Source organism: Salmo salar, chromosome ssa01 (assembly GCF_905237065.1).
Source record: "Salmo salar chromosome ssa01, Ssal_v3.1, whole genome shotgun sequence".
NCBI lineage: Eukaryota > Metazoa > Chordata > Actinopteri > Salmoniformes > Salmonidae > Salmo > Salmo salar.
In genome coordinates this window covers 172,704,931-172,725,371 of record NC_059442.1, presented here as the reverse complement: position 1 = coordinate 172,725,371, position 20,441 = coordinate 172,704,931, and the positions used below count along the sequence as shown (strand labels likewise).

Sequence of the window (20,441 nt, the reverse complement as noted above, 5' to 3'; positions counted from 1 at the left end):
GATTACCTGGCCATTAGGACCTGATGGAGGGACAACAGAGGGGATTACCTGGCCATTAGGACCTGATGGAGGGACAACAGAGGGGATTACCAGGCCATTAGGTCCTGATGGAGGGACAACAGAGGGGATTACCTGGCCATTAGGTCCTGATGGAGGGACAATAGAGGGGATTACCTGGGCTCAACGGTCACGTGGAATTTTACTGCGGTCGTGACTGACGACTTACAGTGTGGCGGTAATACGGTCATGACAACATCCCTAGTCCTTACTCAAGGTTCTTTAACCTCAGTCTCACAGGGATACTGTGTTATGTTATTATGGGATGTCAAGGGTAAGGTCTTACCCAGTACAATCATGACAGTCTTCAGCAGGCTCATCATGATGACTCTGTTCCTATGTGGTCCTACCCAGTACTAGTATCTAACACATAGTGTCTATTCCTATGTGGTCCTAACTCTAACCTACCCAGTACTAGTATCTAACATAGTGTCTGGTCCTGACTCTAACCTACCCAGTACTAGTATCTAACACATAGTGTCTATTCCTATGTGGTCCTAACTCTAACCTACCCAGTACTAGTATCTAACATAGTGTCTGGTCCTGACTCTAACCTACCCAGTACTAGTATCTAACATAGTGTCTGTTCATAACTCTAACCTACGCAGTACTAGTATCTAACACAGTGTCTATTCCTACGTGGTCCTAACTCTAACCTACCCAGTACCAGAATCTAACACATAGTGTCTGTTGTGAAGGTAGTCGAGGTTCTTACCCAGTACGATGACGACAGTCTTCAGCAGGCTCATCATGGTGTCTCTGTTCCTGCGTGGTCCAGAGCTGTGTCTGCTCATCCTCATGGTCCTCTGTCTCACGTACATAAAGATGTGAGCGTACAGCACCACCATGACCAAGAAGGTGACCAGGTTGAATATGGCCCAGAACACCAGGTAGGAGTTACAGTACAGCGGCGCCATGCTAGAACACGTGCTGACGTCACAGATACAGTTCCACCCCACCGACGGGATGGCTCCCATGACGATAGACAAGGTCCAGATGACTACAATCACCACCACCACACGCCGGTTGGACATGCGCGTGTGCAGCTGCATGCGGAAAACGGTGATGTGGCGTTCGATGGCGATGGCGAGGAGGTTACACACGGACGCCGTGAGGGACGTGTCGATGAGACCCTGTCGGAGAAGCCACGTGGAGACCGTGAGGCGCCGCGTGTTCGGGCCCGTGTTGAACATCAGGTAGAAGTACGCCAGGCCGGCAAAGAAGTCCGCGGCGGCCAGGTTGGCCATCAGGTAGTAAATAGGGAAGTGGAAGCGGCGGTTGACGTATATAGCCACCATGACCAGCAAGTTAGCCAGCATGATGAAGATACATACTGTGATACCCAGCCCCATCACCAGCTTACTGACGGTATTCCACTCTGTAGCCAGGTACTTTCCACTGCGGTTGTAGAAGAAGGCAATGGACTCATTGTAGAAGCACTGTTCCTCCTCCATCTTGAAGGCTGGATAGGGGGTCTGGAGGAGAGGAGACAGGGGTTAGAGAGAGTCACAGTAGGTTGTTAGGGGGTCTGGAGGAGAGGAGACAGGGGTTAGAGAGAGTCACAGTAAGTTGGAGAGTCACAGTAGGTTGGAGAGTCACAGTAGGTTGGAGAGTCACAGTAGGTTAGGGGGTCTGGAGGAGAGGAGACAGGGGATAGAGAGAGTCACAGTAGGCTGTTAGGGGATAGAGAGAGTCACAGTAGGTTGCTAGGGGGACAGGGGTTAGAGAGAGTCACAGAAGGTTGCTAAGGAGACAGGGGTTAGAGAGAGTCACAGTAGGTTGGAGAGTCACAGTAGGTTGTTAGGGGGTCTGGAGGAGAGGAGACAGGGGTTAGAGAGAGTCAGTAGGCTGTTAGGGGTTAGAGAGAGTCACAGTAGGTTGCTAGGGAGACAGGGGTTAGAGAGAGTCACAGTAGGTTGCTAGGGAGACAGGGGTTAGAGAGAGTCACAGTAGGTTGCTAGGGAGACAGGGGTTAGAGAGAGTCACAGTAGGCTGTTAGGGAGACAGGGGTTAGAGAGAGTCACAGTAGGTTGCTAGGGAGACAGGGGTTAGAGAGAGTCACAGTAGGCTGTTAGGGAGACAGGGGTTAGAGAGAGTCACAGTAGGCTGTTAGGGAGACAGGGGTTAGAGGGAGTCACAGTAGGTTGCTAGGGAGACAGGGGTTAGAGAGAGTCACAGTAGGTTGCTAGGGAGACAGGGGTTAGAGGGAGTCACAGTAGGTTGCTAGGGAGACAGGGGTTAGAGAGAGTCACAGTAGGTTGCTAGGGATACAGGGGTTAGAGAGAGTCACAGTAGGTTGCTAGGGAGACAGGGGATAGAGAGAGTCACAGTAGGTTGTTAGGGAGACAGGGGTTAGTAGTAATCATGGACCAACTGCAGGGGCCCTGACCTCTCACTCAGACATCATATTAGCATGGTATTAGTCATAGCAACGGGTCTGAATACTTATGTAAATAAGGTATTCATGTTTTACATTTAATATATTTGCAAAAAATTACAGAAAAAATGTTTTCACATTGTCATTATGGGGTATTGTGTGTAGATTGGTGAGGATTTTTTATTTATTTAATCCATTTTAGAATAAGGATGTAACGTAACAAAACGGGGTAAAAGGGAAGGGGTCTAAATACTGTCTGAATGCACTGTATATAAAACAAAGGAAATCACATTTTTGCCTTTAAAACGACGGCAACATTTTCTTTACGCCGCAATTAATTTTTTTGCAGAATTGTAATTGTAATTTTTCTCCACCGTGAAGGGGGGGGGGATAAAATATTTTGCTGCAAGGTGGGTAAGCAACTCTAGTGTAGACTTGGCCTTGTGTTTTAGGTTATTGTCCTGCTGAAAGGTGAATTCATCCCCCAGTGTCTGGTGGAAAGCAGACTGAACCAGGGTTTTCCTCTAGGATTGTTCCTGTGCTTAGCTCCATTCTGTTTATTTTGTATCCTGAAAACCTCCCCAGTTCTTAACGATTACAAGCATACCCATAACATGATGCAGCCACCACTATGCTTGAAAATATGGAGAGTGGTATTCAGTCATGTGTTGTATTAGAATTTCCCTAAACGTAACACTTTCTATGCACAACAAAAGTGAATTGCTTTGCCACATTTTTTTGCAGTATTACTTTAGTGCAGGATGTATGTTTTGGAATATTTTTTTAATCCTGTACAGGCTTCCTTCCTTTCACTCTGTCAATTAGGTTAGTATTGTGGCGTAATTACAATGTTGTTGATCCATCCTCAGTTCTCTTATCACAGCCTTTTAAACTCTGTAACTGTTTTAAAGTCACCATTGGCCTCATGGTGAAATCCCTGAATGGTTTCCTTCCTCTCTGGCAACCGAGTTAGGAAGGACGCATGTATCTTTGTAGTGACTGGGTGTATTGATACACCATCCAAAGTGTAATTAATAACTTCACCATGCTCAAAGGGATATTCAATGTATTTTTTTGCCATCTACCAATAGGTGACCTTCATTGCAAGGCATTGGGAAACCGCGCTGATCTATGTGGTTGAATCTGTGTTTGAAATTCACTGCTTGACAGATAATTGTATGTGTTGGGTACAGAGATGAGGTAGTCATTCAAAATTCATGTTAACCTCTTGACGCACGCCCAGGATAGGGGGCGCTACAGCGATTTTTGAAAAAATATGTGCCCATTTTAAACGGCCTCCTACTCAAACTCAGAAGCTAGGATATGCATATAATTAATAGATGTGGATAGAAAACACCCTAAAGTTTCTAAAACTGTTTGAATGGTGTCTGTGAGTATAACAGAACTCATATGGCAGTCAAAACCCCGAGACAGTTTCTAACAGGATGTGGAAATCTGATTTGCGGACTCAACTTCAGCACTTTGGCTATAAATCACACCGTGAGTTAGGATTCATTGAGCACTTCCTATGGCTTCCACTAGATGTCCCCAGTCTTTACAAAGTGGTTTGAGTCTTCTACTGTGAAAACTGACCGAATGAGAGGCTGTTGATCTTGGTCACATGGGGAGGGCCGTTACCATTATGATGCGGGCGCCCCTGGCTACCCTCCCCTTTCGAAACGTTTTGAAAGACAATGCAATCGTCCCCATGGAATATTATTAAAGCTCTGGTTGAAAAAGGCCCTAAAGATTTATGTTATACAACATTTGACATGTTTGAACGAACTTAAATCTTTTTGGGGGGGGCTTTCGTGAGGAGAAGTCCCGTGCATGACGAAACATTTTGAGGTGCCTTTGGAACGCACTAACAAGAAGAAGCTATTGGGATATAAATTATGAACTTTTTCGAACAAAACTACATTTGTTGGGGACCTGGGATTCCTGGAAGTGCCTTCTGATGAAGATAATCAAAGGTAAGGGAATATTTACAATAGTATACAAGAGTAGATTTGATATTCGATTGTTCCAAGATGGCGCTGACCTGTATTGCTTGCCTATTTTTCTGAGTATAGCATCCCCTTTTATTGCAAAGTGTGATTTCCCAGTAAAGTTATTTTAAAATCTGGCAATGCAGGTGCTTTCACGGGATGTTCATCTATAATTCTTTGAATGACAATATTACATTTTAAAAATGTTTTCGAATAGTAATTTAGTAAATTGTAGCACTGATCACCGGATGCATTTGAAGGAAAATAGTTTCTCAACGTCACGCGCCGATGTAAAATGCTGTTTTTATATATAAATATGAACTTTATCGAACAAAAGAATGCATGTATTGTGTAACATGATGTCCTAGGAGTGTCATCTGATGAAGATTGTCAAAGGTTAGTGCTGCATTTAGCTGTTTTTTGGTTATTTGTGATGCATGTGGTTGGTCGGAAAATGGCTATGTGAATACTTTGACGATATACTCCTCTAACATTATCTAATGTTTTGCTTTTGCTGTAAAGCCTTTTTGAAATCGGACAACGTGGTTCAATTCAGGAGAGGTGTATCTATAAAACGATATAAAATTGTCCTATATTTGAAAAAAAATTATTACAAAAAAAAATCTATTGTTTGGTTATGAATATGGCAAAATGATTTTACGCTGGATGTTGATCCCGCATACGGGACGAGCTATTGCACACAGAGTGAGTCCATGCAACTTATTATGTGACTTGTTAAGCACATTTTTACCCTTGAACTTATTTAGGCTTGTCATAAAGGGGTGGAATAGTTTTTGACTCAAGACATTTCAGCTTTTCATTATTAATCCATTTGTAAAACTTTGACAAACATAATTCCACTTTGACATTATGGAGTACTGTGTGTAGGCCAGTGACCAAAAAACTCAATTTAATCAATTTTAAAATCAGACTAACACAACAATGTGGAAAAAGTCAAGGGGTGTGAATACTTTCTGAAAGGCACATTGGTCAGTCCAAAATTGCTTTTTAATTCCGTCATGGAAATATATGCATTTCCTTTTAAAAAGTAATTTACGGTTTCTATGCCTTTAGTATTCCATGTGGGTCAATGTATCAGTGAATTGTGAAAATCTATCCAAGGATCGTTCCATAGGGTTGTGTATATTCTGGGGATGTGCATTTTCAATATGAACCCATTGTTCCTCTTTAGTGATTTAACTATATGTTGGGTGGTTAGTTGATACAATTCCAAATCTGGAAGGTTAAAACCACCCACAGACTCAGGAAGACTTAAAACTTAATTTGCCCATATAAAAAGTCTGTTATGACCGAGTATACTTTTTAAAAGAATGTCCTCGGTATTATCAAGAATAAAAATTAAAACTTTGGGAGCATTCTAAAGAGTTTTATTCTAACTTTAAGATGTATGGGAAGAATTGTGTTAACCTAACTGCAGTGTCCACCTTACAGTAGCTATCACAGCAAAAAAAATAACATGCTATTGTTTGAGGATATTGCAAAAATAAAACACTTGTCAAGGCAATTCTTGCTCTGATTTGTCATCCTGAAGGTCCCAGAGGTAAAATGCAGCATAGTTTTGTTTGATAAAATCAATTTTTACATTCAAATGTAGGAACTATCTACAGTTCTACAGTTTGAACCCCTGCTGTGTCTGGCTCCACACCCACCCGGCCATCTAGATGTGTGAAGGTTAGTGTCTTTTCTGTAGGGAAGCTAATGATCCATCGTGTAAACAAAAAAAAAACATGTATTACGATAGCATGTTTGTATGTTCTCTGTAGTTAGTCTCTATGTAGTTGAGAATGTATAAATTGACCAATTCAGCACATTTGTGCAAAATTGATGGAAAATATTGTGTAGTGATTTAATTCTTCACTGGATCAGTCTGAAACTTTTCACACACACTGCTGCCATCTTGTGGACAACATCTAAATTACACCTAAAATCCAAATCTCAATGTATGGTCCTTTCTCTTGCATTTCAAAGATGAAACAAAAAAAACAAATAGAAAACATGTTTTTATATTATCATTTACCAGATCTAAGGTGTTATATTCTCCTACATTAATTTCCCATTTCCACAAACGTGAAAGTGTTTCCTTTCAAATGGTATCAATAATATGCATATCCTTGCTTCAGGTCCTGTGCTACAGGCAGTTAGATTTGGATATGTCATTTTAGGCGAAAATTGAAAAAAAAAAGTGTTTGATCCTTAAGCATTCTAAGTATTAGATATTTTTTGTGGTCCACTTAAAGCATTGCTGTAGATGGTGAGTTATTCTTAAAATTTTTCCTATTGCCATTATTTCTGTTTGTTTCCACATTAACTTTATAATTGAGAGATTTTAGAGTATTCTGAAAATATTTATAGCAAGGGGGACATCGAGTTTTCAGTATTGGTCAGGTATATCAGGAGATCATGTGCAAATACGTTTATTTTAATGTTTACCTGTTACGTTTGGGTCCTGTCTAATTCTTTCTGCAAGCGGTTCAATTGCCAGTGCAAACAGGAGAGGGGAGAGAGGACATCCCTGTCTTGTGCCCCTTTCTAAAGCAATTTCATCAGATAATGTATTATTTGTGTATATTTTTGCCTCAGGACATTTATATAAATATTGTTATTACCTTTATTATTTAGGTTGTAAAAGTTGAACGCTTCCAAAGTTTTGAATGGAAAAGGCCATTCAAGATGGTCGAAAGGCTTTTTGGATGGTAAATTACTGAGATTGGTAGAGAAATACATTGTGACTTGTATTGCACATCTTCATTTTAAGCATAGAAAACGGTGTGTGCCCTCAGACATGGAGGTAGTCAAAGGTCATTCAGCTACCCAAGAATAGCAGAGCACCCTTTAATAGTTCAAACAGCCAATCAAATCAGCCTGTTACCAGTGCTTAGTAAACTTTTGGGAAAAAATATATTTGATCAAATACAAAGTTAATTTACAAAAGAAAATGCTTATAGGAAAGGGCACTCATGCTCAGCACTGACACAAATGACTGAGGATTGGCTGAAAGAAACTGATAGTAAATAAATATAATATATATACACTTGTAAAGGTTTTGAGCTTTGGCAAAAATGTAAAACATCACAGCGCAATTGAAAAATATATATGGCACATGGAAACCAAACAGGTGGGATGGTCTGAGAGTGGCTGAACATAAATATATGTTAAATAAAGATAAAGACTTTAAAATAAAGAGATAAAGATAAAGAGGATAAAGAGCTTATGTTCAGCAACGTATTATTGTTATGTGATCGCTGTATAGAAAAGTACAAATGTATGTAAAATGTATATTTAAATGTACAGTACCAGTCAAAAGTTTGGACACCTACTCATTCAAGGGCTTTTCTTTATTTTTGCTATTTTCTACATTGTAGAATAATAGTGAAGACATCAAAACTATGAAATAACACATATGGAATCATGTAGCCAACTCCCTGACCAAGGATCTTCTCCCCTGATTGCTCATTTTGGCAGGGCAGCCAGCTCTAGGAAGAGACTTGGTGGTTCTGAACTTCTTCCATTTAAGAATGATGGAGGCCACTGTGTTCTTAGGGACCTTCAATGCTGCAGAAATGTTTTGGTACCCTTCACCAGATGTGTGCCTCGACACAATACTGTCTTGGAGCTCTACGGACAATTAATTCGACCTCATGACTTGTTTTTTTTGCTGACATGCATTGTCAACTTCAGCACTTTATCTCGACAGGTGTGTGTCTTCCCAAATCATGTCCAACCAATTGAATTTACCACATGTTGACTCCAATCAAGTTGTAGAAACATCAAGGATGATCAATGGACACAAGATGCACCGGAGCTCAATTTCGAGTCTGATATCAAAGGGTCTGAATACTTTTGTAAATAAGGTATCGGTTTGTAATTTTGTGTCTAATGTCTAAAACCTGTATTCACTTTGTCATTATGGGATATTGTGTAGATTGATGAGGATTTTTATTTATTTAATCCATTTTAGAAAAGCTGTAAAGTAACAAAATGCTGAAAAAGTCAAGGGGTCTGAATACTTTCCGAATGCACTGTTTGTTTGATATAGTACCAGTCAACAGTTTGGACAAACCTATTCATTCAAGGGTTGTCGTCACGACTTCCTCCGAAGTCGGTCCCTCCCCTTGTTCGGGCGGCATTCAGTGGTCGACGTCACAGGCCTTCTAGCCATGGCTGATCCATTTTTCATTTGTTTTGTCCTTGTCTTACACACCTGGTTTCATTCCCCCAATTACTTGCTCATTATTTAACCCTCTGTTCCCCCACGTTTGTATGTGAGTGATTGTATGTAATACGGTCCGTTATTGTGTGCTAGATTATTGCGTTGTATTATTGATTCCTTGAGTAATTACGTTTATTACTTATATCTGCTGTCCTGCGCCTGACTCCTCTACACCAGCTACACACAGGCATATTACAGTTTTTTCTTTATTTTTACTATTTTAAATGAACAGGTTTGCCTTGTTAAAAGTTAATTTGTGGAATGTATTTCCTTCTTAATGTGTTTGAGTTAATCAGTTGTGTTAGGACAAAGTAGGGGTGGTATACAGTAGATAACCCTATTTGGTAAAAAAAACAAGTCCATATTATGGTAAGAACAGCACAAAAATGCAAAGAGCAACAAAAGTCCATCATTACTTTAAGACATGAAGGTCAGTCAATCCTGAAAATGTTCAACAACTTAACGTTTCTTTAAGTGCAGCCGCAAAAACCATCAAGTGCTGTGATGAAACTGGCTCTCATGACGACCGCCACAGGAAAGGAAGACCCAGAGTTATCTCTGCTGCAGAGGATAAGTTCATTAGAGTTAACAGCCTCAGAAATTGCAGCCCAAATAAATGAGTCACAGAATTAAAAAGTAACAGACATCTCAAGCCCGCAGCGTCTCCCTTCTCAAGAAAGCACATATACATGTCCATCTGAAGTTTGCCAATGAACATCTGAATGATTCAGAGGACAACTGGGTGAAAGTGTTGTGGTCAGATGAGACCAAAATGGAGCTCATTGGCATCAACTCAACTCGCCGTGTTTGGAAGAGGTTGCCTATGATCCCAAGAATACCTTCCCCACCATCAAACATGGAGGTGGAAACATTATGCTTTGGGGGTGTTTTTCTGCTAAGGGGACAGGACAACTTCACCGCATCAAAGGAACGATGGACGGGGCCATGTACTGTCAAATCTTGGGTGAGAACCTCCTTCCCTCAGCCAGGGCATTGAAAATGTTTATTCCAGCATGACAATGACCCAAAACACACGGCCAAGGCAACAAAGGAGTGGCTCAAGAAGAAGCACATTAAGGTCCTGGAGTGGCCTAGCCAGTCTCCAGACCTTAATCCCATAGAAAATCTGTGGAGGGAGCTGAAGGTTCGAGTTGCCAAACGTCAGCCTCAAAACCTTAATGACTTGGAGAAGATCTGCAAAGAAGAGTGGGACAAAATCCCTCCTAAGAGGTGTGCAAACCTGGTGGCCAACTACAAGAAACGTCTGACCTCTGTGATTGCCAACAAGGGTTTTGCCACCAAGTACTAAGTCATGTTTTGCAGAGGGGTCAAATACTTATTTCCCTCATTAAAATGCAAATCAATTTATAACTTTTTTGACATTAGTTTTTTCTGGATTTTTTTGTTGTTATTCTGTCTCTCACTGTTCAAACGTACAAAATCAGCAGGGGATCAAATACTTTTTTCCACTCACTGTATGTATTACAGCCATACCTCTTCTCCTCCTCCAGTCATATATATTACAGCCATACCTCTGCCCCTAGTCATATATATTACAGCCATACCTCTGCTCCTAGTCATATATATTACAGCCATACCTTTGCCCCTAGTCATATATATTACAGCCATACCTCTCCTCCAGTCATATGTTTTACAGACATACCTCCTCTCCTCCTCCAGTCATATGTATTATCCATGTATTACCTTCTGCTGGGCGGATGGAGGTACTGTGTCCCAAATGGCACTCTATTCCCTGTGACATAGTCTAAAGTAGTGCACTAAATACGGAATAGAGAGCCATTTGGGACGCATCCATTGATTCTCATGGAATGGCTGTGTTTAATTGTAAATCCGACCAGATAAGAGTTCCTTTGTTCTGTCTCTTTTGACCATAGGGAGCGACAGGATAATAGGCAGGCTGTGACCTCATCAGTGCTAGACACAGGGTGCTCCAGGGTGGTCCTGTCTACAAGAGAAGACGAATGGACGTGTCCCAAATGGCCCATGTGCATCTGGTGAGAAGTAGTGCACTATATAGGGAATGGAATGCCATTTGGGATACACCTAGCCTGGTCTTTTTATCCCATTGACGGAGAGAGAGAGAGAGAGAGAGAGAGAGAGAGAGAGAGAGAGAGAGAGAGAGAGAGAGAGAGAGAGAGAGGACTGTCTGCACACAGTTAAGCATAGAAAGCTTTTGTCCTCCCTTCACTTCAACACAGTCTCATCAAACAGCTCACACACAGGACCGGCCCTAGCATTTTGGAGGCCCTACGCAAGATTTGGTTGGGCCCCAACCCCATCTCACGGCAAAATATTTTAGTCGCCCCCCTCTTCACGGTGGAAAGATAAGTTGTAATGTTAATTTCCTGCAAATCTACACATTTTGCCATGGACCATAAAGAACGTTGCAGTTTTTAAAGGAAGTTTTCTGCAATTCCACGCATTTCCGCATAGGGCGGAAATAACTTTGCAATTTTATAACGAATACCACGCATATCTACTAATTTTGCCTGAGATAAAAAATAAATCAATTATAATGTCCTGCAATTCTATTCATTTTGACATGAAAAAAATACAAGAGTTTGTTTTTTATACTTTGGTATAAATACTGAAATCTTAGTAAATATATACCCTACCATACCCGTCTGTACATTATGTCCTGAATCTTTTCTACCACGCCCAGAAATCTGCTCCTTTTATTCTCTGTCCCCAACGCACTAGACCCTCATCCTACTCCCCCTCTGTTCCTCGGGTAATGTGGAGGTTAACCCTGTGTGTCCCTAGGCACTCTCATTTGTTGACTTCTGTAATTGAAAAAGCCTTGGTTTCATGCATGTTAACATCAGAAGCCTCCTCCCTAAGTTCGTTTTTCTCACTGCTTTAGCACACTCCGCCAACCCGGATGTCCTTGCCGTGTCTGAATCCTGGCTTACGAAGGCCACCAAAAGTTCGGAGATTTCCATACCCAACTACAACATTTTTTGTCAAGATAGAACTGCTAAAGGGGGAGGAGTTGCAATCTACTGCAGAGATAGCTTGCCTGCCGAGTTCTGTCACACTATCCAGGTCTATGCCCAAACAGTTCGAGCTTCTAATTTAAAAAAATGAATCTCTCCAGAAATAAATCTTTCACTGTTGCCGACCTCTTTTCGACCTCCCTCAGTCCCCATCTGCACCCTGGACCCCATATGTGAATTGATTGCCCCCAATCTATCTTCAAAGGTCTTCCCTGTGGCTCAGTTGGTAGAGCATGGTGTTTGCAACGCCAGCATGGTGTGTACAACGCCAGGGTTGTGGGTTTGATTCCCACGGGGGGCCAGTACAAAAAAATAAAATGCATGAAATGAAATGTATGCTAAATGACTTAAATGTAAATGTTCTGTTAGGTGACCTAAACTGGGATATGCTTAACACCCGGCAGTCCTACAATCTAAGCTAGATGCCCTCAATCTCACAAATTATAAAGGAACCTACCAGGTACAACCCTAAATCTGTAAACATGAGCACCCTCATAGATATTATCCTGACCAACTTGCCCTGTAAATACACCTCTGCTGTTTTGAAATCAGGATCTCAGCGATCACTGCCTCAATGCCTGTATCCACTATGGGTCCGCGGTCAAACGACCACCCCTCATCACTGACAAATGTGTTTGAGGGAGCTTCTGCGAGCAGGCCTTTCTAATTGACCTGGCCCGGGTATCCTGGAAGGATATTGACCTCAACCCGTCAGTAGAGGATGCCTGGTCGTTCCTTAAAAGTGCCTTCCTCACCATCTTAAATAAGCATGCCCCTTTGAAAAAATGTAGAACTAAGAACAGCTATAGCCCTTGGTTCACTCCAGACCTGACTGGCCTCGACCAGCACAAAAACATCCTGTGGCGGACTGAACTAGCATCGAATAGTCCCTGCAATATACAATTTTTCAGGGAAGTCAGGAACCAATACACACGGACAGTTAGGAAAGCAAAGCCTAGCTTTTTCAAACAGATATTTGCATCCTGTAGCTCTAACTCCAAAAAGTTCTGGGACACTAAAGTCCATGGAGAATAAGAGCACCTCCTCCCAGCTGCCCACTGCACTGAGGCTATAAAACACTGTCACCACCGATTAAGCCACGATAATCAAGAATTTCAATATGCATCACTACAGCTGGCCATGCTTTCCTCCTGGCTACCCCAACCCCGGCCAACAGCTCTGCACCCCCCGCAGCTACATGCCCAAGCCTCCCCAGCTTCTCCTTCACCCAAATCCAGATAGCAGATGTTCTGAAAGAGCTGCAAAACCTGGACCTGTACAAATCAGCTGGGCTAGACAATTTGGACCCTTTCTTTCTAAAATGATCCGCCGCCATTGTTGCAACCCCTATTACTAGTCTGTTCAATCTCTCTTTCGTATCATCCGAGATTCCTAAAGATTGAAGAGGGGGATGACCATGGCAGCTTTCCAAAAGCGGTGACACTCTAGACCCAAACTGTTACAGACCTATATCCATCCTGCCCTGCCTTTCTAAAGTCTTCAAAAGCCAAGTTAACAAACAGATCACGGACCAATTCGAATCCCACCGCACCTTCTTCGCTTTGCAATCCAGTTTCCGAGCTGGTCACGGGTGCACCTCAGCCACGCTCAAGGTACTAAACGATATCATAACCGCCATCGATAAAAGACAGTACTGTGCAGCCGTCTTCATCGACCTGGCCAAGGCTTTCGGCTCTGTCAATCACCGTATTCTTATCGGCAGACTCAACAGCCTTGGTTTCTCAAATTACTGCCTTGCCTGGTTCCCAAACTACTTCTCAGATAGAGTTCAAATAGGAGGGCCTGTTGTCCGGACCTCTGGCAGTCTCTATGGGGTACCACAGGGTTCAATTCTCGGGCCAACTCTTCTCTCTGTATATATCAATGATGTCGCTCTTGCTGCTGGTGAGTCTCTGATCCACCATGGCCCTTCTTTGGACACTGTGTTAACAAACCTCAAAAGGAGCTTCAATGCCATACAACACTCCTTCCGTGGCCTCCAACTGCTCTTAAAACGCTAGTAAAACTAAATGCATGCTCTTCAACCTATCACTGCCCGCACCCCCGACTAGCATCACTACTCTGGACGGTTCTGACTTAGAATATGTGGACAACTACAAATACCTAGGTGTCTGGTTAGACTGTAAACTCTCCTTCCAGCCTCATATTAAGCATCTTCAATCCAAAATTAAATCTAGAAATCGGCTTCCTATTTCGCAACAAAGCCTCCTTCACTAATGCTGCCAAACATACCCTCGTAAAACTGACTATCCTACTGATCCTCGACTTCGGCGATGTCATTTACAAAATAGCCTCCAACACACGCAAACTGGATACAGTCTATCGCAGTGTCATCCATTTTGTCACCAAAGCCCCATATACCACCCACCACTGCGACCTGTATGCTCTAGTTGGCTGGCCCTCGCAACATATTCGTCGCCAGACTCACTGGCTCCAGGTCATCTATAAGTCTTTGCTAGGAAAAGCTCCGCCTTATCTCAGCTCACTGGTCACCATAACACCCACCCGTAGCACGCGCTCCAGCAGGTATATCTCACTGGTCACCCCCAAAGCCAACACCTACTTTGGCCGCCTTTCCTTCCAGTTCTCTGCTGCCAATGATTGGAACAAACTGCATAATTTCTATATATATATATATATATATATAGGATGCAGGAGGATGGTGTGGTCTATATATATATATATATATATATTTTTTTTTTTTTTTTTTCTGAGGTTGGAGAGTTATATCTCCCTCACTAACTTTAAGCATCAGCTATCTGAGCAGCTTACCGATCAGTGCAGCTGTACATTGCTCATCCAACTACCTACCTCATCCCCATACTGTTTTCATTTACTTTTTTTTGCTCACCAGTACCTCTACTTGCACATCATCATCTGCACATCTATCACTCCAGTGTTAATTTGCTAAATTGTAATTACCTCGCTACTACTGGCCTATTTATTGCTTTACCTCCTTACTCCATTTGCACACACTGTATATAGATTGCTATTGACTGTACTTTTGTTTATCCCATGTGAAACGGTGTTGTTTTTTGTTCCACTGCTTTGCTTCGTCTTGGCCAGGTCGCAGTTGTAAATGAGAACTGGTTAAATAAAAGGTGAAATAAAAAAATACTGAACAAAAATATAAAAACACAACATGTAAAGTGTTGGTCCCATGTCTGGACCCCAGTTAGAGTAGCAGCTGCTTTTGCAATCCACATGCTGACTGCAGGAATGTCCACCAGAGCTGTTGCCAGAGAATTAAATGTAGATTTTTCTACCATAAGCCGCCTCCAATGTCATTTTGGTGAATTTGGCAGTACGTCCAACCGGCCTCACAACCGCAGACCATGTGTAACCACGGGAACAAATCCTACTTCTTCACCTGCAAGATCACGCGAGCAGTTTGGATGAAATGATTGAATAACATGCTTATGTAAATGAATTTTGCAACGCTCGCACACATAACGCTCCTCCAAGACAGAGTCCCACATTGCAACCTATTGTATCCTTATGGGCTCTGGTCAAAAGTAGTGCACTATGTAGGGAATAGGGTGCCATAGACCCTGGTCTAAAGTTGTGCACTAAGTAGGGAATATGGTGCCTTTTGGGATGTATCCTGATTAATGACAGACAGATGAAAGAAACACTTAGAGGGAACATTAAAAATGGGGACTTCTTTTAAGTGTTCCAGCTAATTTATTGAGTATTCAGTAAGACAAGCAGTGGAGCAGGGAGTGTGAGGTGGCTCATTGGTAGAAATGAGGTGGCTGTAGGTGGGACTCAATCCATTCAAGGCTTTCAACACCTGGAGGCTTTTAAAAGTTAATCCCACAGTGGACTGGTATTCACTGGAGTACAGAAAGGATGGTGTTAATGTGGGCTGACTTCTTGGTCAGGACTCTGGAGAAGTTGTAGCCTCTGAAGTGATTTGTCTGGTAGGCCCCTCGAACAGATCATTGCCGTAGTCAACCCGGGAGAAGATGAAGGCGTAGATGAGTTTCACAGATGGAAACATTATCTTTAGCAGATATGTTCAATATGAGCATTAAAAGGACAGCGAAGGATCAAACTTGACTCCCAGGTTGGATATGACAGGGAACAGATAGATGTCTTGACCAACAATTGTAGGTCAGATGTTTCCAGCACTGCTGACCTGCTTGGGTGTCTCAAATAAGCATCGCCTCAGTCTTGCAGCTGGAGGAAGTCATTTCATCCATACCATGATGTCATCTAGGCAGCTGCCAATTTACGATAGTGCCGAGATGGTAATATATACCTGGGTATCGTCAGTGTAGCTTAACAGCCGTGGACGTTGATATTATGGTCTCTAAGGATTTGGCCGAGAGGGAGCATGTAAATGAGGGACAGAAACATACCCGGTGGGACATTGCATGTGACTGCAGACTCCTCCGATCTGGACTCTCCAATCGTGATGTATTGCTTCCCATTGGAGAGATAGGAAAACCAGTTGTTCCAGAGACAGCCGTGTGCTCTCTGAGACGCCGCAGGAGAATGTGCTCTCTGAGACACCGCAGGAGGATGGTGTGGTCTAGACAGCAGCAGTGTGCTCTCTGAGACGCCGCAGGAGGATGCTATGGTCTAGACAGCAGTGTGCTCTCTGAGACGCCGCAGGAGGATGGTGTGGTCTAGACAGCAGCAGTGTGCTCTCTGAGACAACGCAGGAGGATGTGCTCTCTGAGACTCCGCAGGAGGATGGTGTGGTCTAGACAGCACCAGTGTTCTCTCTGAGACACCGCAGGAGGATGTGCTCTCTGAGACAACGCAGGAGGATGTGCTCTCTGAGACAACGCAGGAGGATGTGCTCTCTGAGACGCCGCAGGAGGATGGTGTGGTCTAGACAGCAGCAGTGTGCTCTCTGAGACGCCGCAGGAGGATGCTATGGTCTAGACAGCAGTGTGCTCTCTGAGACAACGCAGGAGGATGTGCTCTCTGAGATGCCGCAGGAGGATGGTGTGGTCTAGAGACAGCAGCAGTGTGCTCTCTGAGACACCGCAGGAGGATGTGCTCTCTGAGACTCCGCAGGAGGATGGTGTGGTCTAGACAGCAGCAGTGTTCTCTCTGAGACACCGCAGGAGGATGTGCTCTCTGAGACAACGCAGGAGGATGTGCTCTCTGAGACAACGCAGGAGGATGTGCTCTCTGAGACGCCGCAGGAGGATGGTGTGGTCTAGACAGCAGCAGTGTGCTCTCTGAGACGCCGCAGGAGGATGGTGTGGTCTAGACAGCAGCAGTGTTCTCTCTGAGACACCGCAGGAGGATGTGCTCTCTGAGACAACGCAGGAGGTGTGCTCTCTGAGACAACGCAGCAGGATGTTGCTCTCTGAGACGCCGCAGGAGGATGGTGTGGTCTAGACTGCAGCAGTGTGCTCTCTGAGACACCGCAAGACGATGGTGTGGTCTACGGCAGGGTTCCCAACTGGTGGCACGCGGGCCGTTTTATTTATCCCCCCCAAGATTTGAGCAAATGTTTTTTTTTTTTTTTGGATGGTCAATAGACTGTAAAAACACCAGTAAATCAGATCTAAGTGATTTTAATTAAGAAATATTTTCCCAAGTATTCCAATGCGTAAGGTTTACTTTGCAGTCTACAAATTATTTGTAATTATGTTCCAGCCCCCAGACCAACCGCTCAAGAAAAAAAATAAAAAAAGAAAAGAGGAGAATGCTGGGAGATCCAGAATCTGCAGTCAACTGTAGATTGTTAGTTCCTTTCACCAGAGCTGTTTTCGGTGTTGTGCAAGAGCCATGCAGAAGGTTGGAAGATTTTACATCATTATTTTACAAACAGCTGTTAAGAACGGGGATCTGAAATTGCGTCAGGCCGTACTCATAAAAGCAGAACAGATGGAAACGTTTCAGATACTGACAGATATAACACTAGGTTGTGCTAACACACCCAACCCCCAAAGTCTTCCATTTCAGACACAGCCCATGAATTCCACAGTTTATAGTATTTAGTCAGACCCCCCCCCACCCCAACCCCTATCCCATAACTTATACAGACCCCTGAACTGCCTGACATAGCTTAGGACTTATACTGAACAAAATGAGCTTCCCTGAGCCAGTTTGTGTAGAAATGATTAGGTTGTGCAAACAGTTTCATCAGCTGTCCGGGTGGATGGTCTCAGTTGATCCCGCAGGTGAAGGAGGAAGGATGTGGAGGTCCTTGGCTGCCGTGGTTACTTGTGGTCTGCAGTTGTGTGGCCAGTTGGACATACTACCAAATTCTCTAAAACGATGTTGGAGGTGGCTTAATGGTAGAGAAATTAACATTCAATTCTCTGGCAACTGCTCTGGTGGACATTCCTGCAATTGCACGCTCTCTCAAAACTTCAGACATCTGTGGCATTGTGTTGTGTGACAAAACTGCACATTTTAGAGAGGACTTTTATTGTCCCCAGCACAAGGTGCATCTGTGTAATAATCATGCTGTTTAATCAGCTTCTTGATAAGGCCACACCTGTCAAGTAGATGGATTTTCTTCGCAAAGGAGAAATTCTCACTAACAAGGATGTAAACAGATTTATGCACCACATTTGAGAGAAATATGTTTTTTTGTGCATATGGAAAATTTCTGGGATCTTTTATTTCAGCTCTTGAAACATGGGACCAACACTTTACATGTTGCTTTCATACTTTTGTTTATATAGTATTTAGTATTAATTAGGATCCCCAGTAGCTGCTGCCAAAGCAGCTACTCTTCCTGGGGTCCAAACAGGGTTGGAACAGTTACACCTGAACAAGGCAGCAGCTACTCTTCCTGGGGTCCAAACAGGGTTAGTTTATATCTTTTTTTCAGTATAGTTTACGAATTGCTGTGTCACGCTGCCATAGAGACACTGTAAGGAATGTGAACATATAAGATGACCACACACATCCACATTGCTGTGCGTAAATAATAAGGATTCGATTACAAGACCCACGCTGAGGCTCCAGGCTTTTTCACAAACATGTGCACGTGCTCCAGGCACAGCCCAGAGGCCCATTACTTCCTGCCAGGGTGTTGGGGGAGAAGAGAATCGGCCAATTCAACTCTAGAGCTCTGGCCTGAATACACTGGACATACACTATGTGTGTGTGTGTGTGAGAGAGAGCCTGCGTTTAACTCAACCAGTGCGTTGCTCTGCTGACTGAGTTCCTCTGTTGAGTTTTAAAGCAGGAAAACTCAGAAAAACACAGCCCAGACGGAAAAGTCCTGTTTTCAATACTGCTGCGTGGTAATACAACCTAGTGCGATATCTGTTAGTCACACTGTGTCACAATGTCTGGTTTCAATACTGCTGCGTGGTAATACAACCTAGTGAGATATCTGTTAGTCACACTGTGTAACAATGTCTGTTTTGTCACAAACACCTCATGATGAAAATCTCCTTTTGACTTACCTACAGTGCCTAAAGAAAGTACAGTTGAAGTCGGAAGTTCACATACGCCTTAGTTTTTCACAATTCCTGACATTTAATCCTAGTAAAACTTGCCTGTCTTAGGTCAGTTAGGATCACCACTTTATTTAAGAATGTGAAATGTCAAAATAATAGTAGAGAGAATGATTTATTTCAGCTTTTATTTCTTTCATCACATTCCCAGTGGGTCAGAAGTTTACATACTAATTGTGTATTTGGTAGCATTGCCTTTAAATTGCTTAACTTGGGTCAAATGTTTTGGGTAGCCTTCCACAAGCTTCCCACAATAAGTTGGGTGAATTTTAGCCCATTCCTCCTGACAGAGCTGGTGTAAATGAGTCAGGTTTGTAGGCCTCCTCGCTCGCACAGGCTTTTTCAGTTCTGACAACAAATTTTCTATAGGATTGAGGTCAGAGCTTTGTGATGGCCACTCCAATACCTTGACTTTGTTGTCCTGAAGCCATTTTGCCACAACTTTGGAAGTATGCTTGGGGTCATTGTCCATTTGGAAGACCCATTTGCGACCAAGCTTTAACTTCCTGACTGATGTCTTGAAATGTTGCTTCAATATATCCACATAATTTTCCATCCTCATGATGCCATCTATTTTGTGAAGTGCACCAGTCCCTCCTGCAGCAAAGCACCCCCACAACATGATGCTGCCACCCCCGTGCTTCATGGTTGGGATGGTGTTCTTCGGCTTGCAAGCCTCCCCCTTTTTCCTCCAAACATAACAATGGTCATTATGGCCACGGAAATTGCTCCCAAGGATGAAAGACTTGTGGAGGTCCACAACTTTTTTTCTGAGGTCTTGGCTGATTTCTTTAGATTTTCCCATGATGTCAAGCAAAGAGGTACTGAGTGTGAAGGTAGGCTTTGAAATACATCCACAGGTACACCTCCAATTGACTCAAATGATGCCAATTAGCCTATCAGAAGCTTCTAAAGCCATGACATCATTTTCTGGAATTTTCCAAGCTGTTTACATACACTAAGTTGACTGTGCCTTTAAACTTCTGACCCACTGACCCATTGTGATACAGTGAATTATAAGTGAAATAATCTTTCTGTAAACTATTGTTGGAAAAAAATAATTGTGTCATGCACAAAGTAGATGTCCTAACCGACTTGCCAAAACTATAGTTTGTTAACCTCTTTGGGCTAGGGGGCAGTATTCGGAAGTTCGGATGACTGATGTGCCCAAAGTAAACTGCCTGTTACTCAGGGCCAGAAGCTAGGATATGCATATATATATTGGTACCATTGGATAGAAAACACTCTGAAGTTTCTAAGACCGTTAAAATAATGTATGTGACTGCAACAGAACTGATATGGCAGGTG

At 43.0% G+C, this 20,441-nt stretch overlaps 1 protein-coding gene across 2 annotated transcripts in view; it reads right to left on the bottom strand.

The window, feature by feature from the left end:
• The window catches only part of LOC106572527 (lysophosphatidic acid receptor 1), an 86,592-nt gene that overhangs the window by 47,716 nt on the left and 18,435 nt on the right, over window positions 1-20,441 (bottom strand). For both annotated transcript variants that reach the window (XM_014146779.2, XM_014146771.2), the window contains exon 2: window positions 773-1,532. In XM_014146779.2, coding sequence (XP_014002254.1) covers window positions 773-1,511 — 739 coding nt within the window. In that variant the 5' untranslated portion in view covers window positions 1,512-1,532. The remainder of the gene's footprint in view (window positions 1-772; window positions 1,533-20,441) is intronic.